This window comes from Meriones unguiculatus, chromosome 1, assembly GCF_030254825.1.
Source record: "Meriones unguiculatus strain TT.TT164.6M chromosome 1, Bangor_MerUng_6.1, whole genome shotgun sequence".
NCBI classification, from domain to species: domain Eukaryota; kingdom Metazoa; phylum Chordata; class Mammalia; order Rodentia; family Muridae; genus Meriones; species Meriones unguiculatus.
Window position 1 is genome coordinate 130,528,170 of NC_083349.1, and position 27,035 is coordinate 130,555,204.

General features: G+C 36.0%; 2 protein-coding genes across 2 annotated transcripts in view; one reads left to right on the plus strand and one right to left on the minus strand.

Annotated features, from left to right (window-relative positions):
* Positions 1–27,035, plus strand: part of Cog5 (component of oligomeric golgi complex 5) — a 251,996-nt gene that overhangs the window by 43,548 nt on the left and 181,413 nt on the right. The gene's annotated exons all lie outside the window — the stretch shown is intronic.
* Gpr22 (G protein-coupled receptor 22) lies at positions 6,214–16,540 on the minus strand. The gene is made up of 3 exons (XM_021628480.2): positions 16,125–16,540; positions 14,227–15,203; positions 6,214–12,724 (listed from the first exon to the last, which is right to left on the minus strand). The coding sequence occupies exon 3, from the start codon at positions 12,698–12,700 to the stop codon at positions 11,402–11,404; it is 1,299 nt and encodes a 432-aa protein (XP_021484155.1). The 5' UTR covers positions 12,701–12,724; positions 14,227–15,203; positions 16,125–16,540; the 3' UTR covers positions 6,214–11,401.

Here is a 27,035-nt window from a genome sequence, read left to right on the forward strand (position 1 = left end):
TGCCATTTCTTTCTACAGTTTCTTTGGGACTGTGCTCTTTTTCCTTTGGGCACCATTGCTACTTTTTTTTTGAGTTTTATTATATTTATTATATTGTAATATGGAGGTTGCCTTGTACTGTGGAGGTTGGCTTTTGTAAGCACATAGACATTCACTGTGTTTAGATTTGTTGTGAGGACTGACTGTTATCATAATGACCTTTTTAAGTGTTTCCTTTAAAAAAAGTGCTTGTGAGATGATAGATTTGTATATGTTGCTACCTAGAATTTATGATTTATGGAATGGTTTTATGAGCACTTACAAGATAACAGACCTGTATTCATCAGTAACTAGGACTAATGATGATATTTGGCAGTGCTGGGTAGTTTGTGATTCTACCTACTGCGTCCTTTAGCATATATTACTCATTAAGCTCTTAGACACATTTATGTAGCTTAAATTGTAGAGTTAAACCAATAAACATTTTTGTTAATGTAGATTATTATATCTAAAAGAAACAGCATTTTATAGGCTAGAAAATTATTTTTAGTGTGTATTAGGCAGGAAAAGTTCTTCCTCTGTCTTTGGTCTGTGTGTACTCTACATCTTTTGATCTCAGGGTACAGGTGTATTAATGAGAATTTTAAGTTTTAGGGAGAGATTTTTCAGGTTAGTTAACGAAACTTGAATATGTTTGCTTGTCATTTCACAATTTCTTTACAGCCATCTTTGTGCAAATGTAGAGTGGCATTCTAAATGTTACCCTAAGCTCAGATATTTTACACTCCTTGGTTCATATTTAACAGTATCTCTGCCAATCATTTGCTTCTGAATTTTGAGAGGGAAGTTGTCTGGGAGATACTTCTTAAGGCCAGTCAGTCCATGTATTCCTCTTAAGTAGTAAATATTGGAAGGTTGTGAGGTGAGGGAAGGAGAGGAAGGATATGGGCTGGAGACCTTTTTATTTTTAGGAACAGATCTTTTTATTTAGTTGGAAGTATTCTACTAGCTTGACTGACCCACTAGTTACTAGTCAGTCAACTCCTGTTGTAACATTTTACAATTTATTCTTGAATTAAGCCAGTCTTAACCATGATTTTATGAATGAGAGACTGCTTTTTGTTTTGTTGTTGTTACTTTTAAGTAAATTCTGTAAAAAAAAAATCTGTTTATGTTGTGTGTATGACTGTTTGCACAGTAAATATATGTGCATCTAGTAGTAGAAGAGGCCAGAGATGGTGTTGGAGCGTCTGAACTGGAGTTATAGATACTTGTGAGCTTCCGTGTGGGTGTTGGGAACCAAACCTGGGTCCCCTGCAAGAGCAGCCAATACTCTTTCTGCAGAGCCATTGCTCCAGCCACTTACCCCAACTCCTCCTTCCCATGCAGAGATAGTTGTTTTTTTAAAATTCTTTATTAATTACACTTTATTCACTTTGTATCCCCCCTGTGGTTCCCTCCGTCCTTCTGTCCCAATCCCTCTCTTCCTCCACCCTCTGCATGCATGCCCCTCCTCAAGTCCACTGATAGGGGAGGTCTTCTTTTCCTTCCTTCTGATCCTAGTCAATTAGGTCTCATCAGGAGTGGCTGCATTGTCTTCTTCTGAGGCCTGGTAATGCTGCTTCCCCCTTAGGGGGAGATAATTAAAGAGCAAGCCAATCTGTTCATGTCAGAGACAGTTCCTGTTCTCATTACAATGGAACCCACTTGGATACTGAACTGCCATGGGCTACATCTGTGCAGGGGTCTTAGGTTATCTCCATGCATAGTCCTTGGTTGGAGTATCAGTCTCAGGAAAGACCCCTATGCTCAGATTTTTTAGTTCTGTTGCTCTCTTTGTGGAGTTCCTGTCCTCTCCAGATCTTACTGTTTCCCACTTCTTTCCTAAGATTCCCTGCACTCTGCCGAAAGGTTGGCTGTAAATCTCATCATCTGCATTGATAGTCTGCAGGGCAGAGCCTTTCAGAGGCCCTCTTTGTCAGACTCCTGACTTGTTCCCTCTTTTCTTCTTCTTCTGATGTCCATCCTCTTTGCCTTTCTGGATAGGGATTGAACATTTTAGCGAGAGTCCTCCCTCTTGATTAGTTTCTTTAGGTGTACAGATTTTAGTAGGTTTATCCTATATTATATGTCTATATGAGTGAGTATATACTGTGTGCGTCTTTCTGCTTCTGGGATAGCTCACTCAAGATGATCTTTTCCAGATCCCACCATTTACCTGCAAATTTCATGATTTCCTTGTTTTTTATTGCTGAGTAATATTCTATTGTGTAGATGTATCACAATTTCTGTATCCATTCCTCCACTGAGGGGCATCTGGGCTATTTCCAGCTTCTGGCTATTACAAATAAGGCTGCTACAAACATGGTTGAGCAAATATCCTTATTGTGTACTTGAGCCTCTTTTAGGTATATGCCTAGGAGTGGTATAGCTAGATCTTGAGGAAGCGCCAGATTGCTTTCCAGAGTGCTTGTACAAGTTTACATTCCCACCAGCAGTGGAGGAGGGTTCCCCTTTCTTCACAACCTCTCCAGCATGTGTTGTCTCTTGAGTTTTTGATCTTAGCCATTCTTATGGGTATAAGGTGAAATCTTAGGGTCGTTTTGATTTGCATTTCCCTTATGACTAAGGACATTGAACATTTCTTTAAGTGTTTGCAGAGATAGTTCTTATCCTTTATGTTAAATACTATATTTTAATAATTTTATGTTGAAAAGAGTAAAAATATCCAAGAATAGTATTTTGTCATCAGAATAGCATAATTTAATAATAAAAAGGGGTCATGAGATTTTATAATTAACTATTTGGCTGAATGGTATATATTATTGCATGGTATATATTATTGAATAATAGTTATGTCATGTTTCTTATGCTCAGAGTATACACACATGCGTAGAGCTACACACTTTGATAGGCAAGAACTGAGCTATAGTGCCCAGCTCTTTTTTTATTTTGAGACAGGGTCTGACTAACCCAACCAGGCTTTGAATGCCTTGGACTTGTGATCCTTTTTCAGCTTTATCTTCTAGCTGGGATGCCAGACCTGTGCTGTCAGGTGTCTTGAATGTTTCTTGTTTGTTTGTTTTTTTGGAGACAGAGTCTCTCTGTGTAGCCTTGGCTGTCTGGACTTGCTTTGTAAACCAGGCTGGCCTTGAACTCATAGAGATCTGCCTGCCTTTGCCTCCTAATTTCTGGGAACACAGGCCACTGCACTGCACCCTGCTGAATGTATATTTTTTAAATAGAAATGTTTTATCAAAAACATTTATAAAAACAAAATTTATGTCTTCAGGAAGACATATGTTTTTACTTATAAAAACAAAATTTATGTCTTCAGGAAGCTAATGTCTTGGTAGATTGGTTATAGTGTGTTGATTAAGTAGTGAAGATTAAAAAGTGCATTTTTTTAAGAGGGCAGTTTGATATGAATTGAATTCAGAGTGAGCTGTATCTATAAGTTCTCATTTATTAGAAACCGGAGCACCCTGAACCTTTAGTCTTCTGATAATCTCCTTCACCCTATTTCTGTGAGATGGTTTTTGTTGTGTTACTCAGGCTGACTCTCCACCCCCCAAGCCACTGATTATTCTGCATCTGCAGTGGCTCAGGCTTCACGGTAGCCTGGGCACTGTGGCTGTTTTGAGTCAGCTGGTAAGGAACTTGAACATTCAGATTATGTGATAGAAATTACTTAAATAAAAAAAAAAAAAGAGAAAGAGAGAGAAATTACTTAAAATGCACTTTTCAGACTTAAAGTCCTAGAGATTTTGGTTGAGAAAGTCAGAAGGGCCCCAAAGTTGGCATTTCATTTTAGTGTGCATGGGTGTGTGTGTGTGTGTGTGTGTGTGTGTGTGTATGTGTATGTGTGTGTTGGGGGTAGGGCTGTAAATAGTTGAGTAATATTTTAAGCAGGATACAGGACTAAGATTAGAAAATAAAAAGTGCTCACTTTCAATTCCTCTACTATTTCTGATGAGTTAGTGTATGTCAAGCACTTTTTTGGGGAGATATAACAGTTTTCCTTTTTATAACTGACTTATTGTAGTATATATAGTTAAGACAGCTTTGTACAGTAAGGTAGCCATAGTTGGCTAGCATTTTTTTCAGTAACAAAATAAAAAAACATTAAAATGTGGAGTTGGTAAATTTATTGTTTCTCTCTCTCTCTCTCTCTATCTCTCTCTTTTGAGACATGGTCTCACTATATGTTCTGGAACCCTATGTGCACCAGTATGGCATAAACTCCCAGAAGTCTTCCTGTCTCTGCTGTCTGAATATTAGCATTGAAGACGTGCACTACCATGCCTGAATAGTACAGTAATCTCTATCCAGTCAACACAGAATATTATATACCAATAAAAATAGCCCATATATAGGGAGACATGGAATCATGAGAATATGTTGTTAGGCTGATGTATTTGTCATCTTCTCTGCATTTCCATTTTGGTTTCTTGCTCTTGCTGTCTATGTTTAGCATGGCCAAAGTCCTCATTTTGTTAGTAGTGACATGAAAATTTTTATATAAAATTAAAAATTTCCATCTACTTCGAGTATTATTTGTCAATAACTCTCTAAAGGGAAAGTAATTTCTTAATATTATTATTCTGTCTTGCACTGCGTTTTCTTTTCATCCTGAAAACTTGATAGATACGCTTTGTAGTCTGCCTTGCTAACTCCTCTCAGGAAAATGTGACACATTGCTTTCATGGCAGCAGGGTGAGGAAAATGACCTTGCTCCCAGATAGACTCAGCTTGCTTTTATCTTAGTAATGTTTCAGGGTTTGATAGTGGTAGAGTTGATATTGGTGGCAGTGACATGAATGACAGCTCCTTTTACCACCTGCTGGTGGAAGTACAAAGCTGTCATGCTTGAAAGCCAAGGATACAGCTTATTGGGGCCTGTGAAAATTGTGTGACAAGAATGGTAGAGACACTTAGAATTATCTTCTCTTTCTCTCTCTCAATAAGAAAGGGGAGAGATATTTGCATTGAGTTTACTCAGCTCAGTTTAGGTATAGAAATAAGTTATTCCTTAGCCAGTGATAGCTTTTGTATTAGTAAAAAGCCCATTCTCTCTTTTTAATCATGATACTACTCTTTTCAAATATGTACAATTACAGTGTTTACTTATGTTTCAAATGTATCCAGCCAGACGGCTGGAGATTCTTTCATCATTTGAATGGTTTGTAGAAAAAGTTCATTTTTCAAAGTAGTTTTTTGTTAACTCTAAAACACAGTTCTATTTTTATTTCCCTAGGAGATGAATATCCTTGAGTAGTTTATGTTTTTAAGAAAGATTTGGCTTGGCATAGTGGTGCATGCCTATAATCCCAGCACTTGGGGAGGCAGAAGCAGCAGATCTCTGTGAGTTTGAGGTCAACCTGGTCTGCAAAGCGAGGCCAGGACAGTGAAGGCTACACAGAGGAACCCTGCCTCAAACAAAACAAAACAGAAGATTGTGTGTGTGTGTGTGTGTGTGTCCACGTGTGAGTGTGTGAATGTCACATGTAAAGCAGGAGTGTGTTGGATTCCTTGGAGCTGGAATTATAGGAGGTTGTAGGTGCTAGGAGTAGAACTTAGGTCCTCTGGAAGAGTAACAAGTGCTCTTAACCCCTGAGCTGTGTGCATTCAGCCCCTTACTTTTGGTCTTTGACTGGCCTATCTCCTTATATACCCTCTTTTGATATCACCCAGACACCATTTTCCATGTAACAGTTATTTCAAGTAAGCTCACGTTTTGTTCCCTTGGTCTCATATGTCTCCAAAGAGTCTGGCATTCAAGAATACATGAAAGTGCTCATCTCTGAACTGTAAAGAAAATACTCTCCAAACATTTGCTTTGTTTACTTACTTCACAGTTAAAGACAAGATGTTTTATAATTTTTTCTCTCTTGCCTTCATTCAGAAAAAATATTTGCTTCTGATGCCAAGTTAAGAAATAGAAATTTCCTTGCATTTTCAGCGGTGATTTTGAAATACAGTTTGAAGCTATTTGATTCTATAAAAAGGTTTAATTATTTGATCCTTTATCAGCATTTCTTTACAATGCTATATTTAAAAACATCTTAATTTAATATATTTATGAGTGAGATGCACACCTTTAATCCTGGCACTTAGGAAGTAGAGGCAGATGGATATCTGTAAGTTCAAGGCCAGCTTGGCCTGCATAGTGCGTGCCAGGGCAGTCAGAGCTACACAGTGAGACCCCATCTAAAAAAGCAAAAACAAGCAAACAACAACAAAAACTTGATTCAGCCATTAACAAATAATGATGATATGCATATAATGAATTGAATGGATATTTATTATCTATTATTGGAGGAAAAAGGCAAAGGATGATTTTCTTTTTATTTTCTATTACATGGATGTTGTTATGTTGTCATTATATGTTAATTTATTTTGAGAAAGGATATCCTGTAGACTATTGCTAGCTCAGACTCTGTATTTAGCATTGTATAGACAAGGATAACCTTGAACCTGTGATCTTCCTACTATCAGCTGTATGCTAGGGATTTCCAAATAGTTTTACACAGTGCTAGGCTGCAAGGTTTTGTAAAGGATAGGCAAGCATTTAACTAAGGCCTTTTAATCTTTTTATAAACAAACCTACTCAAAAGAATGGTATGGTGGGAAGATGCAGTCAACTAACTTGTGAGATATAAAGTAGGTAATTCAGTCCTAACATTTCAGTTTAGATTCCTGGCCTTTAATTGCAGCATTTAGAAGACATTAAACACATATACATTTCTGAATTTGAAGCCATTCAGGTTTGTGTAGTTAGTTCAGACCAGCCAGGGCTAGTGAGTTTCAAAAATCAAAATCAAAACCAAAACCCCAAGTCCCGTCAGTCTAAATATATTCTGGTAATGAAAACATTCATGAATAATATTCATTTTACTTTATTGAATTTTCTCCCACAGATTCTTACTGTTTTGCCCTTGTTATCCTTGTACTTTGTGCAGTGCATAATTAAATATTTCCATTATAGAGGGCAATCTGGTTTCTTATGGTTCTTCACATGGCCATGCTTAATTCTTCATTTTCTTCCATCAGCTTTTTCCTTAGTTAGCAAAGCCTATTGATTGTGGCTGTTACTGCCTCTCCTAGCTGTTCAGTGTGTTCAGGCCTTACTGCCATAGTTTTGGCAAGACACTCCTTAATATCCAGGTGAAAGCAGCAACCTCCTATCCATTGAGGCCTCCCCAGATAGTTCTGTGCATATTACTCTCTAACAACGTTGTTGGTGATTTTGGCAGCTTGCCCTTCTTTTTGTTACCTTGCTCACATGTTTCTGCTGGCATTTCAGGTCTTGTGTAATGGCCCAGTGTAACTTCCTAAATAGATTCCCCTTACTGTATTAATTTTCTTCTACACAGCAATTTTCTTTCTTTTTTCCTCTGGAATACATTGTAGTAGTCTTCCTTAGTAGTACTTTTGTTATGACCATATTAAATTTGATATAATTGTTTTCTCCTTTAGTCTCCTAAAATATTTCTCTTCCTTTATCAAATTTGAGTAGTGTACCTCCTTTTCAGGTATTTTAACACTTTTGAAGATAGCTCAAGCATTGCTAATCTGAAAATCCAAAATATTGTAAAATCTGAAACTTTTTGGACAGGACACAGGCAATATTCTACACTTGACTTAACATGATGATATCTCATAAAATTACCTTTAGATTATGTGTATGTGAAATAGATGAAACTCAATTAAATTGGACCAATCTGTAAGTTATGTCATTAAGTATATACAGGTATACCTACAGCAATCTGAAACATTCCACTCCAAGCAATTCTGATGAGCAATACTTGATGTATACCTAGATTATGGATTTTTATATTCCTTTGTGTCATTACCTTTTCTCTGGAATTCAACATCTCTGTGATGATGCTTATGCATTATAAAAATTCACAGACCAAGACGAAAGGGGAGGAGGTCCTCCCCAATCTGTGGACTTGGAAAGGGGCAGGGAGAAGCTGAGGGGGGGAAGGTGGAATTGGGAGGGAATAAGGGAGCAGGATACAGCTGGGATACAGAGTTAATAAAATGTAACTAATAATAATAAACAATAAAAAAAAGAATAAAAAATTCACAGGCCAACTGAATTACAAAACCTAATTATTTAGCTACAAAATGCAATAAGATTAAAAATGCTGCTGACCAGCTGGGCCTGGTGGGGCATACCTGTAATCCTAGCACTCAGGGAGGCAGAGGCAGGATCTGTGAGTTCAAGGCCAGCCTGGTCCAGAACACCCAAAGCTATACAGAAAATCCCTGTCTTGGGGAAAAAAAAATGCTGTTGACCTTGAAATATAGCTTAAGAGTTATTATGTGTAATAAAATCCTAGTATTTTCTTAAATTTTATTGTGTTTACTCTTGAGTCTTATTTGAAAAAGAATGTTTTTATTTATAGTATGTGTGCACATACGCGCAAGTACCAAGCAGCACATTTAGAGGTCTGAGGACAGCTTTGTGGAATTGTTTCTCTCCTACCTGTATGTGGGTTCAAGTAATCAAACTCTGGTTGCCAGCCTTGTTTGGCAAGTGCTTTACTTTTCCACTAAGCCACTCTGATTGGCTGGTGAACTTGGAGTTTTTTTTTTTTTTTTGTTTTGGATATGGAAAACTTGATCACTTATGTGATTATGACTAACAGTGTGAAGTATAAAACAGTCTTTTTAAAAGCCCAATTATCAAGAATTTAATCTTTATAATTGGTTTAAAGATCTTCTTGGTAGAGTAATAATTCCCTAGATTGGCAAACAAAATAGAAAGTACAAATTTCTGAACTTTATGGAGCTCTTCCTGGAAGTAGTTGACTCTCCTAACTACAGACATTAGCATCTATGTCTGAAAGCATAGATTGGAAGCACATGGCTATACAGGTAGACATGTAAGAAGCAGCCTATACCTCTCCTGCTTCTACTGCATTTGCAAAAAGTTTTCATTATAAAGGGAAAAGTTAGCCAGAATGCGTATGTGGGTAAAATTTCTAGTGAAAAAGTAAAACAAACAAAACCCCAAAACAATAACAATAAAACCAGCAACCACCATATGGAAGCAGAAGACATTCTGAGGAAAATAATGTTCTTCAGTAGAACATAAGTCAGTGAAAACTTGAGTCTGTCTGAGCTGTCCTTTACCAAGAGATCAACAATTGCAGATATTTGTGCTTTCTTTTTTACCTAACTTTCACACATTATATACTATTGAACACGTTGAATGCTGCTTGAGGTTTCTGGTGAGGTGTGGACAGGTATAGATTTTGTTTGCTGTAAATCAGTAGGTATACTTTTGTACCCTGAAATGTTCATTACAGTAGGGAAAATGCTTCCTTGTTTACTTTGATGTCCATGAACAAATAGCAGCTTACAGGGCGGTATAGTTTGCTATTTATTTTTTTCCTAATACAAAAGAAGATCAGAATCCATGAAAACTGTTAGGCCAACCTGGCAGAAATTAGCTTTTATACTCATTTATTTGCAATGCTTATAAACCTTATGATTAAAAATACTGAAAACTCAGTGGAGGTTTTCCTTAACATGAACTGTGAAAGTAGTAGAATTTTTAAAATTAAGATTTTATAAATCTAGGTATGAATATTTTAACGTATGCTTGGAATTCCAAGTACAAAATGCATTAAAAGATTTAGGTTGTTAGGAGATATTGTAGGCCAAATGCATTAATATGAGTGAAAAATTTCTTAACACCATTAAGTCTTAGTTTTAAGTTTCAAAAATAAATTTTATTTGATTATGCTACATTTTGTCAAACTGCAGCATTTCTTTAATTTCATAAAGCAGGAGGAAAGTGGGCCTTTGCCAAGTTTTGACACTAGTATTATTATCAGAAATGAATCAGTTTAATTTGCCGGAAACATTAGTGATTTTTAAGCTCCTGTACCATACTCATTTCCCCAGGGTCTAGGCTAGTCAGTAAAGTTGATTAAATGAACTCATTTATTTGTATGAAAGTGATTTTATATATATATATATATATATACACACCCATATATATATATAAAATGTTTAACATGAAGTTTTAAATTTAAAAATATTACTTCATTTAATGAATACAGTATTTAAAATATAGGATAATTATTGTCAAGCTAACCAGTTATTTATAGCAGGTACTTACATATTTTAAGTAAGTTGTTGCTAAGTTTTTGATATTTACTACACATTGCCAGATTGTTATAACAAGTGAGAAATTTTTGCTATGAAAATATTCATAATACTTATTATCTATAATTACAATTAGTAATCATTATATAACAAATTGAGGATTTGAGAGAAAAATGCTTAAGTTATGTTACATGGTGTTGGAATAGAAATGTATCACAATTAATGGTTGCTTTAATCACCTGGAGAGTGGAAACAACTGCTGTATTTTGAAGGCTGGGAAGGAATATTGTATAAATTCTGCCTCACATAAGTTGCTTTGTATCTAAAATTAGAAACATCTGGCTGTGTTAGGCTTTTCTACAGTGGCAGAAACGATCCTCTTTCCCTCTGCTCAGTCTTTCTATTTGTATGGTTAACATCTCTTATACAAAATAGAGTTAAAAATTGTTTTATTGCAGTTTTTTAAGACTAACATTTTCTTTTAACCTAGAATATTTGGTATAGAAGCAGGCAGAATGAGGGAGGAGGGACAAAGCTGGAGTTACTGTAGCCTTGTTCCCCTCGCTCCCTTTATGGTTGCTTCATTTGTACTATAGCCATATTACCCTTGTAATAGAATTCAATCTTTTTTTCTTTCTTTAATAAACTTGATTTTCAAAGTTTCCCTGTTTTGGTGTGCATATATAGGGCTTATTTATTCATCGATTCAAGGTTTTGAAATACTATTATAGTCTATATTTCCTACATTCAAAAGAAAGAATACGTTTATATATAGTTCATTATTTTGTTGTTAAAATATTTTAACAAGTTGATCACATCAGAAACAGCATAATGATACAGAAAATCTTGCTGTGATTGTTTTGAGCCTATAATTTTTTTGTGTTAAACATTATGCAACTGGTCATCATATCTGTAGTTCGTGGCTTAGAAATAAAAGACTTCATATATTGTTTAAAAAATCTTAGATACCTGTTTCAGTTACATTTTAAAGTTATACACTCTTTTAAGGCTACGCATTTATTCTTTAGAAAATATGACTTACACGGATATCTTCTGATGGACATAGTATTGACAAAATATACACGTGATACTACTTTTAACAAACTGCCATGCAACAAATACGTTAAATAATGAAGAAATTGAGTATATATGACCTAATCTAATTGACATTCACATTGAGAATTTACAACATAACCAATACTGAGAATGTTTTCTCTTACATTTGGCAGTAATCAGTTTTTACAATTTAAATTTAAAATTCTTCTGAATGTAAATTTGGTAAAACTTAGACTTCTCCCTAGTCTGTAACAACCTGAGGAACTAAACATTTCTCTCTTATTTCACTGTCTTCATAGGTAACCTTTTTGTTTCTTTTAGGATCTATCCATGAGTTGTGTATTACAGCATTATTAGGCATGGGATCAGCTTCAACTATGGAAACAACTCGCTTTTTCATTTTACTTTTTAAGACCTTTTGAAATTTTTGTCTGGTGAATGCGTACAAGAGAGGGTGGAATATAGTTGTTCCATAAGCCATGACTAGAAAACACAATCTTAATTTTACTAAAAGGTCACTTGGGCCTAAACATAAAATGGTGGTATTTAAAACAGAAATTGGTGTCCAACAGAGAAGAAAAGTAGAAATAATCAATAAAGACATTTTGAAGACTCTTTTTTGCCTTTCTCGTCGTTCCCGGTGGCGTCTCACGGCTCGCCGCAGGGCAATTATCACAGAAACTGAAGTTCTCACACCAAACACGACGTTCCTCCCGCCACTGCCTTGTGACAAGTCTGTGGTCTCGTGTGCCGTTAGAGAGATTGTCTTTTTCTTCCGGACTTTCTTCTTCTGCCCTGTGGAGAATCTGGTGCCTATCCGGATGTTAAGAGCCTGCAGTATCTTGGTGTATGTGATCAGCATCACCACGACTGTGAAGAAGAAGATGGGGATCTGAACTAGAAGGTGGTAATACATCCCCAGCTCAGTATAGTACTCACTCGTACTGACACACAGCAATGTCTTGTTTGCCCACGTATTTCCACTTTGAAGACTGAAAAAATTTACTTCAATGAAGGGAATCAGGAATGAGAAGAAAGAAAAAATCCAAATGGATGTCATTAGCATTACAGCTCTGCCCATTGTCAGAATCCTGTTTGCAGGTTTTACAGAGATGTCATATCTGTCCAGAGTGATAGCAAACACATTGATTGCTGTTGAAACACTTGCAAAGGAAACACAAGCTTCGTGGAAACAGCAGATGAGTGCAGTGTTGCTCTCCAGTGAGAGCAGCAGGATCACTATCGTTAGGGGAATGCATCCCACACAGATTATTACATCAAGGACATGGAGGTTCATTGTGATAATGTTACTGACAGAGTTGATTAAGTTGGATTTCATGCAGTAAAGTACCAATACGGTAAGGTTGCTGCCAAGTCCCAGCACAATTTCTAACATGAGAAATCCAGTGAGAGACACTTGAAAGCTTAGTGGGTATGATAGTGGTTGGTACATATTGGTGTCGATGTCATCAGTGTCATCTCGCACCGTGATGTTTGATTCAGACTGCATGTTGATTTCCAGAACAGGAGAAAAACACATTCTTTTGGAGCAGTTGGTGTTTCCCTAGAAAATGAAATAGAATATTTGAATTTGGAAGTTTAAATGACATATAAGACATGGTATTCTTTTTAAACAACAGAGTATCTTTTTATCATGTACTTAGTTTAATTTTTTTGTTTTGTAAACTACTGATGCAAAATGTAGAATTGGGAAACATCAAGGCTGCATTGTTTTTGGTATAAAGGAAAATTGTTCTAGTTTTGAAGAAATGATCATATGGGGATTGTTCCTCTGTAGTGCAAAACGGCTATTTATACTCTAAGGCTTTACTTCATTGGAAATAACTGACATGTTTGTTTTCTAGAGAAAGTATGCTTTTGAATAAGAAGACTTTTTAGTGTACAGAACTAATGTTGGTGCAGTGGTCTAAGATTTCATTTAAACAGTGTTGTGAGTGGAAGGAAAGTAAATGCTACTTTAATGTGCTCTAGCATGATTAGTGTAGGTGTAATTATTCCTGTGAGAGTTCACATGACGGGGACAAGTGTTCATTTGAAAGGATAAATGGTATACTAATTCATTCCTCACCATCCTATCGACTCTAGCTGAGTCTCTAGGAGGTCAACAGTGTGGACATTGGGGTTATTTCCTAAAGTAAGAGGCAAATGGTGGGCATTTTGTGTATCGTGGTAAATATGCCCACTACGTTTTAAAAATAGACTTTCAAAAATTGGGAGAAAAAGACATTATGCTAAAATAAAAAGCCACAAGCTTAGTAAAAAGTATTCAGGTGGCTGATTTATTTATGTGACCACACCCTCTCGTGTGTTGTAGAAAGAGGAAATTAAAATTTGATGTGTATTCAGAAGCAGATGCTTTTGAAGTGGTTTTAGAGAATGTTATTCAGTTGTTTTGTTTAAAAAATTTGTGGGGCAGAAAAATTAAATTAAAAAAAATAGTCTGAGGTCCATTTTGAGGAAGCTTTAAAATAACACATTACTTGTGAAGTATTTTGTTCAGTGAATAAGTTTGAAGAAAAGCTCTAAAATAAACATTTGGAAAATTCATGCTAGTATATATTTTAGGAGTTTAGAGTCATTTATAAAAATGATGTATGATTTTTTTCTGGCCTGAAATGCCTGCATTGAGGTTATTCAGCTTAAAATATGAACTCATATATCCAAGTATATTTCATATTTCAGGTATAGCATTTGAACTGCAAAATATTCCAACCTGAAATATAAGAACTCATAATTTTCAAAATTCTCAATGACATTTCCATTGATGTTACCTTTGACAACTTTATGCATGTTATTTGGGGGATAATATTTCAGAAGCATATGACACATTGATTTCATTTTAGTTGTAATGGGAATTACTAGACACATCGATCATATAAAATGGCTTAGCTTAATGAAATCCTATAAAAATGGGAAATTTTAAGAGAACCAAATTTTCTGAACTGGCAGAGTGAACATCAGGTCTTTGTTTTGTCACATCACATTTATAATTATATAAAGCATATCTATTTCTTCCCATGGGGCTCCATGCATCTTCTGACCTACCTGTTTGCTGTTGCCTTATGGGTCTTTTGGCTCACCATCGTAGTTTTCCATAAACTGATACATGATGTCATTGACAATTTTGACATGAAGTTTTCCCTGGCAACGGTGGAGTAGCTGTGTTTTATTTCATGTCTTGTAGGAATTCATTCATTTGCTATTTGAGTACTTCAGTTGTATGAACTGTGAGATTTAGTTGGCTGATGGATTTCTAAAGAATGGCACATAATTTTCAGGCAAATGAGACTTCATCAAATGATAGAAATTGCATTTTCTTTTTTGAAGGAATATAAGATTGTGTCTCTTTATTTTCCACAATATGTGAAAATAGAAAAGGAAGCATAACATTTCTAGCCTCTAAAATGCATTTAGATAATCCACTTGTTTTCAGTCTGTTTTTGCAACAGTTCTCATTATTTTGAAATGATTTTTTTTGATCACATAATTTGCTTTATATTATAAATCCAGTACATGCTCTTTTGATAAAAACCATCTGCTATTTAATTCGGTTTGTTCTCATTAGAAGAGGATACATAATTGGTCATAAAGCTCAGATGAAAAATTCGATTAGTCGTATCAGTTGATAGGACTGTGAATAGTGCAGGAAACATTTACTAAAGCTTCATTTTGCTTGCTTCATTTTGAAGTTTTTGTTTTACTGTGCCTTGCAGAATCAATAGTGTCCATAATTCTGCTGTATTAAAGTGTGAGATCTTCCTTAATAATGCTCACCAGTTGGTCTTCAGGCTTTTACAGTTCTATTTCTTTTCCTTTTCATGGTTATTCTATGTAGCATCTTCTTGGGATGCTGTCAGCTTGTTCCATTCCGGTAGAGCTAATCTGAGGCTTTAACTCCTTAGTGTCTTAAAATCATGTGTTACAAGAATATCTAGCAGTTTGTGGTTCAGAGAGCTAGGGAGCTTCTCAGTCAGTTGCATTCTTCAAATTGTCAGTTGTATATATTGAATTAGTTGTGGGCCCTTGTGAAAAAGGCAAAAAATGATTAAGTAATAGGCTTCCTAGTAATTTTCAATTAATTACAAGTTACCTTAGTTAAAAAATTAAAACCACATAGCATTTGTTGTCATAATAAGCAAGCTGTATTCTACAGGCATAGTGATTGTCATAAGATGAAGTTTCTTGAAATAAAATCCCCTTTTCATAATAAAAATGGCATATATTATCTTATCGAGCAGCAGCGTTATCATGAGAATATAACCACGAGAAAGACTGCAATTATAAACTAATTTCTCTTCTCTTCTAGAAGCTAACTTGAGTGTTCAAAGATCATGAACAGTTAGTATTCACGAAACATACTGCTGTTTCTCCCTTGGTAATAAATTTAACATTTCCTGCATGCTGGGAAATATTGCAGCTTGCTTAATTATTAGCACATAGTTTGAACTTTAACTCATTAAAACAGATACTGTGATAAGACACTATAAATTTCTTTTGATGAATTGCTCATGTGGGTGAAATGTAAATGGTAGTAAAAAAAATTAATTGCAAATAATTTTCAGTGAAGATGCCCAGTTATAATCTTAACATAAAACAGCCAAATAGTAAACTGGCTTCTCACAAGAAACATAAACATCCTTTTAGCACTTGAAAAATGCTATATTAATGACATTAAGAATATTTGGTATATCTGGAATGACTTAAGAGCTCATATTTTTGGAGTAAATTATAGGGAACAAAATTTTTTTTGATTTAACAGTACAGCCTAGAAATTACATTTAAAATACATCATTCCTTAAAAGAAGTAAATTTTAAAAATTACATATTTACCAATAAGTAGAGGAAAATAAGCAAACTCTTAAAAAATTTAGGCTAAGTAATTTCACCCCACTTTGCTGTTTCCAAAGCAGCTGTATACTACTATAACAAGGAACACATCTTACCTTTGCTAAAGATTTGACCAGTTCTTGATGTAGTTGAAGCAGTTCCAGTTTTGATTGATTCATTTTGTTCGTTTTTAAGTACAGGGCTGAGGGAAGAGAGTCATAACAATCTCTTCAGAACGACCTTAATGAAAATGTGCCTGTACTGTGCCATTGTTTCGGCAGTCCTGCTAATGTACAGAATGGGTAGTGCTGCTCCGCTGCAGCAGCCTTTCACTCTGCCTACTGTGCAGTCAAGAAGCATTTGAAAATACAGAATGAAAGTAATTTAGCATACTGAGGGCTCTTGTCTCTAGAGACAGCATTCAGATCCCGTCTTTCTGAAAGGGAACGGCACTGCTCTTCAGAGGAAAGCCTGCTCTGAGCAGCTTTTACAGAGTGACAGCCTACCTTGTCGCTTCTCTCCACTGCAGAGAGATGCAGTGCATTCACTAATTTTGATTGGCCAGTTGTACTGGCTTAAACTGCTTCATATGTATGGCAGGGCTGTTCCCCCCCCTGCTTTATATAAGGATGCTGTTTTAAAAGCCTAAGTTTAAAAGTGGTTGTTTGTTGTTCTTAAATAGAATATGAGTAATTTAGTCTTTTTAAAATGTGTGTTTTGTTCTGGCTCATTGATTCCCAATGCCAAACATTAAGAAAATAGGTTTATTTTGTGTTTGTGTATGTATGTGTCGAGGGGTTTACATCGTAAAGCAATATATTTTTAAGTCTGGACTTGACTGTGTTAGCAGCTGTGCGTGCTTTGGGTTGAGGTTCTTTGTTCTACAGATAGAAAGCCCTGCATCTTTACAGTGAACCACGTTTGATTTCAACTAGTTTGTATTCACGTTATTTCTTTGAATTCTAAATTGTGACCACCTCACAGTATTAAATGTCATCTTGACTTCAGTATTCATCCACTCATATATTCCTTCATTTCATTCATTTGTTCATACTACTAGTCACATTGACTTAAGGCGATTATATCATAAAACATTTGTAAGCATTCAATTGCTTGTATAATGGTAATACATAGATATAAGTAATTTGTTTCATTTCTGGAGATGGTGATCTCAGTCCTCACCTGTGCTGATTGTTTTTACATATAGATATGTGTTGACCATTTGCTGTTAATATTTTATTTCACTGAATTATTTCTATTTTTGACATCGGCACATTTGTTGGTGAATTGATCTATCTTAAATATTGTATATGGTGATAGCTAATGCTGCTAGTAAATATATGTGGTAAAGGAAAATGTGTGTGTCCTCAGGCTATAAAACTAAACTATTTTAAGATGCTTGTCAAAAATAATGAAAGAATAATATAAAAACAAAAAACATTAAAATTAAATTTCCATCAATTGTGGGTGTCTTTAAATACACTTCTATTCTTGTTAGTGAGAGTACATGCCTTTTTAGATGGAAATAGCATGTATTGACTGGGTTATTTTTTAATTACATGTATATATTATGCATGCATGCCATGGTACACATGTCATGGTCAGTAAACTTGCAGGAATAGGTTCTTTCCTTCCAACACATGGATTCTGGGCAGAAACTCAGGTTGTCAGGCTTGGCAACAAGCAAGATTACCCACTGAGCCAAATAGGAACACATTGCTGATGGCCATATTATTAGACTATTAATCATTACTTATTTCCTAGATTAGGAATAGGGTTGAGTTTTCAAGATGTTGTATCCTAGATTAAAAAAAAATCACTAGATTTATTCTTGTATAATTTCGAAAAGTAATGTTTTTATAATCTTTTATGGCTAGTGTTCAAGTTTTATTGGGGAATAGCCGATGAATACACGAAGTTTGAATTCTATTTCTTTAGAAACTGAAAGTAATATGAACATTTTGTTGTGACTTGAAAATTTTCTGCATAGCTTTGTGTTGGAAAGTTTGGTAATGCTAAAAATGAAAGTGTTGTGCTGCTTATTATTCGTGCATTTTCCAAGTTATGGAAAAGGATCTTACTAGAATGATAGCTATGTTAAAGTTAGAGGATATTAAAGTGTTATTTTAAACTAACAATTAAAGTTGGAGGGAACATGTTAGCATCAGTTGATAATTATGATTGGAATATGAAAATTATTAACATGATAAAAATCTATATATTGTTCTCCTGGCAGAGAGTTAAGTGTTTGCTTAAACATTCTGATTATGTAGAAGAAACAAAGGAAAAGAGAAATCTATTGACTTGCTAGAATCTGGGTATGTCATCTGTTAGAGAGAATCCCGTGAACCTACTTTTTGACCTAGTAGGTCTGTCTTTTTGGAAAATTATGGAAATATATGGACTTAACACTAGTTGATCTATGTGCACTGTCCACTTTCTAGCCATACAAATTTTGTAATTCAAGCGACAATATAGCTGTTGAAAGACGTTTCTGTGACTCTTATCTCTTAATGAGGTGACTTTTTTAAAGCTATAGGCAAGTTATTTTGAGAAACAAAATCTGAATTTTTTCTAAGTAGTAATTGTTAGTGACAAGCTCAAGTCTAGTCATTTCTGTGCATTTCCCTGTACAGCTGAGTTGTGATTAAAGGCATGAGAAACCACAAATAGTAGGTTTTAAAATACAATACTTAGTCTAATATTTTTGCTTTATTAACAATGCCATAAATGTGATTGGTACTTCTATGTTACTAAAATTTTCACAAGGTAATTTAAAAATCTTTTGGCTTTAGAAAATAAGCTAATAACACTAGTAATAAACACTACATTAAGAATTAGACTGAAAAAACAAGGTGTGATGGTGCACACCTTTAGTCCCAGCATTCAGGAAAGGCAGGAGGGTCTGTGAGTTTGAGGACAGCCTGCTATACAAAGTGAATTCTAGGACAGCCACAGCTACACTGAGAAACCCTCTCTGGAGGTAAAAAAAAAAATCAGATTATATTATTTTTATGAAAAATTGCATATCAAATTACATATGTTAGAATTTATAAAGATTTTGTTTCCATGGTAATAGTTTTTTTTCCACACTTGTGCACTTAATACAAGTATTTAGATAAGATACTAATTTTGAAAAGTGCTACAGCTGGTGAGTTAAATAAAATTTTATGTTATAAAATAATTACATAGGCTATTTTTTTTTTTTTTTTTTACCTTATAAACTGGTAATACAGTTTGGTTTTGCCAGTGATGACTGAGCAGCATATGTGAATCTAACCGTGAAATACAGTTCAAAATCATTTTTCAGAAACATTTTCCCTTTTAGTTATAAATATTTTATTGTATATCTCATATAATTCCTAAGTTTGTGGCCAGTTCTGAAGTTATACTTTTGATGAGTTTATAAATAAAGAACTCAACTTATGAAATATTTTAATTAACTGTAACTGAAAGTATTTGGGAAAAAGTATAAATGTACAGGTAATTTCTAACTGCATAAAATCACCCTTTAAACTTAAGAAAGAGTGCTTTTCTAAAAAATACTTAACATTGTTAACTCTGTTTATGACATTGGAGCTCAGGGAAGAAAGGAGTTTTCTATTTAAAGCCAATTCAAAAATTCCATTTGGCTTCTCAGCGTTAAATTTCTTATGCATAAAATCCGTTGTCAGGAAAATAGAAATGGACCATTGTCGAGACCTCAGTCCATGGCTGGAGGAATACTATAATTCATGATCTGTGAGTGAATAGTTGGCTATAATTATTTTGGAAATGTCATACTTCAGAACACCATACTTTCAATAGACAGGAAACCTATCCCTGTCCTGCCATACCTGACATAAATACATTATATCCTGATCACAGTTTCCCCTTCCTCCATTCCTCCAGCCCCTCTCCCCATTTCTCTGTTTTCTTTAAAAAGAGGGGGGAGGGGTGGCTCCGTGTTTTAGTATACTTGTTCTTTAGAGGGTCTGAGGTGCCTTAATTGTAGGCACCTACATGGCAGCTAATAAATGTAGCTCCTTTCCCAGGAAATCCTCTTCTGGCCTTTGTAGGCACAACACCCATGTGGTATACAGATATACAGGCAGACAAAACTTCCATACACATAAAAATTAATAAATTAAAAAATAATAATCATAAACAAAACCTGTGTGTGTATGTATGTGTGTATGTGCGCGCCATCTCTTTAGCCCTTGTTGGTGATTTTAACCAGAGTTAAAAATAGGTGTTTGTTTGGGTCGTGGCGGTGCACACCTTTAATCCCAGCACTTGGGAGGCAGAGGCAGGAAGATCTCAGTTATGAGCTTGAGGCCAGCCTGGTCTACAGAGTGAATTCCAGGACAGCCAGGGCTACACAGAGAAACCCTGTCTTGAAAAACAAAACAAAACAAACAAACCAAAACAAAAAAGGTGTTTTTCTCTCATTGTTGTTTCCCCAGAAATTTCCAACTTTTTCTGTTGCTGTCTTTTCTTTGCATAATTTGCCTACTGTAGGATTTTCTATCAAATTTATCCCTGCCTTGAGGCAAAGTCAGTTTGAGCATCTGGATTATATATTTAATAACACCATGTCAGCATGTCAGGCTTTTTTTTTTTTTTTTTTTGGTACTGTTTGGAGTCTTACGTTCTGTTGGGTGATATAGCTGAACGGCTGCTTGTAATCCAATTGTCTTATTATGGAAACTATTTAGTATGTACTGCTTTTATCAGAAAGCTGCTGTTCTTTGTGTCTAGAGTTGGAGGGTAGGGGAATTCCTTTGTAGGTTATCATTCTGCTAAAGGTTCAGGAACATGTATTGTTCTCCTCATGTTATTGTAAGCCTTTTCTATTAACTGTGTGATAGTTATTTTTTCGCATATATGTCCAGTTGCTTTCTTGTATCTGATGATGTTAGCTTCACAAAGTCCTGCTAGTATTTGCATTGTTGTTACAATTGAAAAAAATTGAACTCATGAGCTCATGAACTCATGAAAATTGAACTCATGAACTCATCTGTTATTTTTTTATCTGTGGTTTATTTTATTGATATTTTGTAGTTCTTTGCTTATTCATCCTACACATATTTTGTTAGATAAGTACTTTATTATTACATTTTTAATACTTGCAAAGCAATACCTATTAAAGTCCAATCGCTTGTTGCTAGGGTACATGACAGAAGTCATGTGTGATGTTTGGCCTCATGGTGATTTGAATGAAAATGATCCCCATAGGCTCACAGGGAGTGGTACTATTAAGAGATGTGGTCTTGTTGGAGGAAGCATGTCAGTGGGGGTGGGCTTTGAGGTTTCAAATGCTCAAGTCAGGCCCAGTGTGGATCTTTCTTCCTGTTGCCTTTTGGTACAGATATAGAACTCTCAGCTCTTTCTCCAGCACTATGTCTTACCTGTATGCACCATACTTTTCCCAACATCATGATAATGGACTAAACCTATGAACTAAGCCAATTCCAATTAAAGAAAAATAAGTTTTTTGTAAGAATAGATTTGGTTATGGTGTCTCTTCATAGCAGTAGAAACCCCTAACTAAGACAGTCTTGTATCCTAAACTTTCCTAAATTCTTCTGTTAATGTTAGAGCTTTTGAAATGAATTGCATAGACTTTTTTGTATACAGACAGTAATGTCCACACATAGGGATATTAAATTTGCTTCTCCCTAAACATACATGTCACTTATTTATTTCTCACATTTCTGATATTAGATTGGATATATTTGGTTGAAACAGTTTGTCATGAGTCGTGAGCCTCCCTGAGTCTTGTTGCTGAATTTGACAAGAATACCAGCTCTGACTGTTCTTTATCTGGTCTCTTTCCCAGGGATGTTCTCCCTCAAGGGATGAAGTAATGACTCCCCAGACAAAGAACAGATGGATAGACTTGCTCTGTTTGTTCTGAAAATGATCCATTTCCAACTTTGGTGTTCTTCAGCTGTGATAGAAACCCACAGATGTAGAGCATCAACCAGGAGCCTTCTAGTAGAGGGCTGTGTAGGACAGGGTGAATGTCAGCAACATGGTGCTAAATCTAGTTTTTGTATCACGGATGATAAAGTCCCATTTCTTAGATCCAGTATCATATATTTTCTGCTCGTATGTGTGAAACAGATAAGCATCTTGGCTTATAAGTGGGATAGATAATATCCCAGGCCCTTCGCTATTTATCCAAGGACATGATACTGACAAAAGGGAAAGCTTTCTGCACAAGAAAGAACAGGGCTTCTGTGGGTTCCTTTAGTTTCCTAAAGGCCTATCAGGGACAGAAACAATCTTCCTGTTTAAGGTAGGGCAGTTGCAGAGAATATATCTTAAAAACAGTATTTCCCTACCTGCCAATGAGTTGTTTCTAAGCAGTGAAAGATGTGGTGAAGGAAGAGCGGTTAGAATGGTGCTTCGGTTGCTGCTTATTCTCTGTGCTGCGAAGGAAGGAAAATGTTAGTTCATGAGTGAGGCAGCATGCTGCAGGGACAAAGGGCAGTGTGGTGTAGCCATTGAATCAAAAGCTTGCAAGCGCGGCAATATAACTCACTGGCAGCAGGGTGAGCACAGAGCTGGATGGACTTACAGCTTAGGTTCATTTGTTGGGCAGTCACCATGGATTTTGGATGTAGATATTTTGGCTTGCATATTGGTGCAGCTAGCTGTTCTTTGTGCCTGCACTCTGAGGTTTCCTTTCCTTTTAATCCAAGTTCAACTGTAAAAGCCAAGTGAGAGGTGCCTTCTGAAGTGGAAAAAATGCACTGAGAACACAGATGCCTACAGGTTTTATGGGGGAAGCTCAGAAGGTTGCAAGTAAGGCAGAGGCACTGAGGCAGGGGCAAGGGAGCTGTAGCAGGGGCAAACCAGAGACCTTTAACCCTGTGGGAGGTTGGGGTAGAGGAGGGAGGCTGTGGTTCTACCCTGGTGTGAGGAGGCAAAAGGAAAGAAAAACCTTCCTGTGTCAGAGCTCCCACTGCAAGCCTCCCACTCCGTATGCTTCTGGCCAGGGAAGAATGTAGGCTTCCAGAGCTCTGGCTACAGTTGATTTGTTTGCTCAGTTTCTTCTGTGATTTGCAGGTGGGGAGCAATTGCTCAAATTCAAAGAAGCTGACCTCCTGGGTGGAGCATTTGGACCTGCCCATTGCTGTTGCTCTGGTTGCCTTGCTAGGTGCATATTTACTGCTGTGGTTTTGATGGTCTATGGATACTTTCAGATTTTAAAGGTGACTCTCAGTTTGTGGTTTGCGTTATGCCAAGAGGGATTTACAAAACCCAATAAAAAGAAAAGAAATGACAGCTAGGTAAAAGCCTGGTAAATTCTGGAGAACTCAGGCTATTTCCCAGTACGGCAGTGCCTCCTGTCTGACCCTGCGACTCAGTGCACCTCCCTTTCCTTACCTCCCTCCTCCCTTTTCCTCCCCTCCCTCTCACAGAGTTTTGATGCTGTGCTTTGGATTGTAGAATCTTACAGTACTAGGTGAGTGTTCTCTTATTGCGCTGTGAATTGTGAAGTGTTTTCCCTTTATTTGAGATGGTTTCACTGTTCTGGTCATACAGGCTTATAACTTGTAGCACTAAACTTTCCCAGTGGTTTTGTTTGTTCCAGTGTGAAGAACTGAAGCAGGTTCTCCTGTCATGACTGGCAGCTACTCTGCCTTTGAGTAACACCTCTTCAAGTGCATGGCTTCTGAAATGGACCAGTTGCCTGCTGGCAGTTTTTGTTAAGTTGAGCTACCAGGATCCCAGATGCCTTGTGGCTCAATGGCCTGATGTCCCTCTTTGGAAGTAGAACTTGGGCTTCTTGATGCACAAGCAGAAGTGACCAGTTGGACCTCGTACCCCGATGAAAACAGTTTGTGCACGTATGTTTCTGGTCTGGTCTTAGTGTTAGTCTTGGTCTTATGTGAGGGTTAGGTGGAACAAAAGTGTGGCTCACTTTACTACATGTGCCTTCTATTCCCAGAAGTCCCTACGAGTACCTGGGCTTGTTTTTACCATTCCTGTGGCTAAGCTTAGCTGACAGAGTTGTTTAATGTGAGGGCTAGCTACTGATTATGAAGTGGATGTGATCATAGCACTTTTGTGTCTCCCACTAATACTTTCTTGGACTAGCTTTTTTAGGGTTTAAAACTTTCCCACCCTTTAAATCCTGGCTTATTGCCAACAGCCTACAGGTTAGCCCTTTAGAAGGCTGGCAGATTAAATCATTTCCTTGGGACTTTAAGCCATGAAAACAAATTGCAGCTGCCAAGAAGACAGTTTGGCTTATGAATCCTGCAGTTTACAAATTTCTGGTTCTACCTGGGTCAATTATTGTGCTGGACTTGGGAACATATTCACATAATGGACTGGCAGCCACTATGTGGTCATTCTTGGCAATGGAGTTTTTAGTGTCCCTGCTTGCTTCCCCTTGTGAACATGGGTTCTGTTTGTCAGCCTTAGCGCTGAAGGATCATCCTGCATCCTACACCTCCCCCATGCCCACATTTCCTTTCTCAGGTCTGTGGTGCTTTCATTTGTGTTCACAGAGTGACAGAGTTGTGCTCAGAATGGTTTAAGTGTCTCCACATATATCAAAGTTGGTGGAAAGGATTCAAGATGGACTTAATATTATACAGTGCCTGCTGTTTTCCTCCCTCAAGCTTATACCATGGGAAATACACTCATGGACTATGAAGTCTGTGAAGAAGGACCTGCAGATAGGTTATGCTACTTTTGCATATGTGTTCTCCATGGACTCTTATTTTCCTGTTAGCACACACTCAGCCTTTAGTAAATCAATAACAATGTTAGCCAAACAGTTTTCCTGGTGAATGCTTTTGTCCCTCAAGTCAGCTCTCTTTTCTGAGAGTCTGGGTTGATTGGTACTGTAACCTCTGCTGCCGGACAATTAAAAAAAAAAAAGGTATGTATACAGAGAGCTTTTTCTTCTCTTTCTGTTGTCCAGAGTGTGAGCCATGTTCGTTCCAGTTGCTTTCATCCACCTGGAAGCTGGAACAACACCTGCCGGGATTTCGATTGGCTCTGTGTGTAATAGGTAGATCCTTATGTTGAGTCTTCTGACCCATCAATACTTTTGTCTCTAACTTCATATCTGACAGTCATCTTTAACCTCTCACAGCATCTATTTTACAGTTCTCATGGATGTGAAGTTGGACCGTGCTGAATTCCTTATGTTTTTTGATATGACTCTAAAGTATCTGACTTATTTCAGAAATGTATATTATATTCTAAAAATGATCTTTTTCATTTATTGAAAACTCATCTGATTTTTCTCATTTAATCTATGAGCGCAGAAAACCTGACAAATTGAGTTTTCAATGTTAAACTAACCACAGTTTCTGAGGTATGCCCAACTTGTCATGATAGAGACCCTTTTCGATATTGCATGATTTCATTTGGGATTATTTTGATAAAGTTTTTTGCCTGTGTGTTCATGAAGGATTTTAGCCTATCATTTTTCATTTATTCCATTGTTTTATCTAATTTAGAGTTCTGAGGTTATGAAATGAGTTGAAAAAAATGTTTCTTTTCCCTTAATTCTGACAAAGTTTTTAATGATTAGTTTTAATCCCTTCTTAAATATTTGATAGGTTTTTATACCGGGTAATGTTTGCAAATTCAAATTATTTAACAGATGATAGAGATTTTCAATTTTTTCTTGTCACTGTTTTGGTGATGTGTATGTCTTGCCAATAATTTATTCATATTATTTAAGTTGCCATTATTACTAGCATCCCTTTTAAGTATTTTCTCATCATATTTTAATATTTATAAAATCTGTACTGCTGTGAACACTTTCACTCTGAATATGGGCAGTTTATAGTTTATTTCTGCCCCATTCATGTTTTCTTTCCTTTTAGTGAACATTTCTTTCATCAGTTTTAATTCTTTCCCCTTAATACATGCTTAATAATGCATTACCTACTTCTCAGATATGTTTTCTTTTATATCACTTATTTCAGTGTGTTTTCTGATTACCTTATTATTTCATTGTCTAATTGCTTATTATGAAGATGTTTCCCAATTTTCAAATAATAGGTGATTTTTTAAATTTTTATTATTGTTTTCTAGTTTTATTCCATTATGGTCAGAGAGAATATTTTGAGCAATATCGATTTTCAAAAATAAGCTTAAATTTGCCAGGTGTAGTAGTGTGTCTTCAGTCCCAGCATTCAGTAGCCAGATGGATCTCTGTGAGTTTGAGGCCAGCCTGGTCTACAGAGTGAGTTCAGGGACAGCCAGGAATATGTTGTCTGACCCTGTCTCAAAAACAAACAAACAAACAAACAAACAGAAAGGTATGTTTATTTAGAGGATGTGGTGTAGTTTCATCACAGTTGTGAGTAGTTTTAATTGATGATTTTGCCTGAAGTCCTAGCCATACCAATTATCTGTTTATACTTCTCTTAGCAGTTTTTATTGAACAATTATTTTTACTGAAGGAGAAATTGTTAAGTCCCCAACTATGATTGTGGATTTGTGGCTTTATTTTTTTTATTTCCTCAGCTTCTGCTTCATGTGTTTTTATTCAGAACATGCACATTTAAAGTTGCTTTTATACAAATATTTACTCCTAATAGTAATCCTGTGTCAGTTCCAGATTGTTCTGTGTTGCTATCTGTGTGTCTTTAAGGTATTTTGTCCTAGACAGTAAGAGCACCCCCTCTTTTAAAGTCTGTTCTGATTTTTGTCTGAATTAGAATGTTGTGAAGCAATTATATTCAATGTAATTTTCACATGATTAGACTAGTTTCCCCCTTTATTGTTTATATTATATTTCTTTATTTTTCACCTTTCCTACTTTTTTGGGGAGGGGGATTAAATAATTTTTTTAGCTTTTGACTTTATATTTTCTATTAGCATACTATGTTGTTAAGTTTTCTCTGGTTATTGCTTCAAAATTTAATGATATAGATGTCCCAATTTTTGTTTCTGATTTTGTTAATTTGGATATTCTCTCTGCCTTTTGGATAGTTTGGCTAAGGGTTTGTCTGTATTGTTGATTTTCTCAAGGAACCAACTCTGTTTTGTTGCTTCTTTGTATT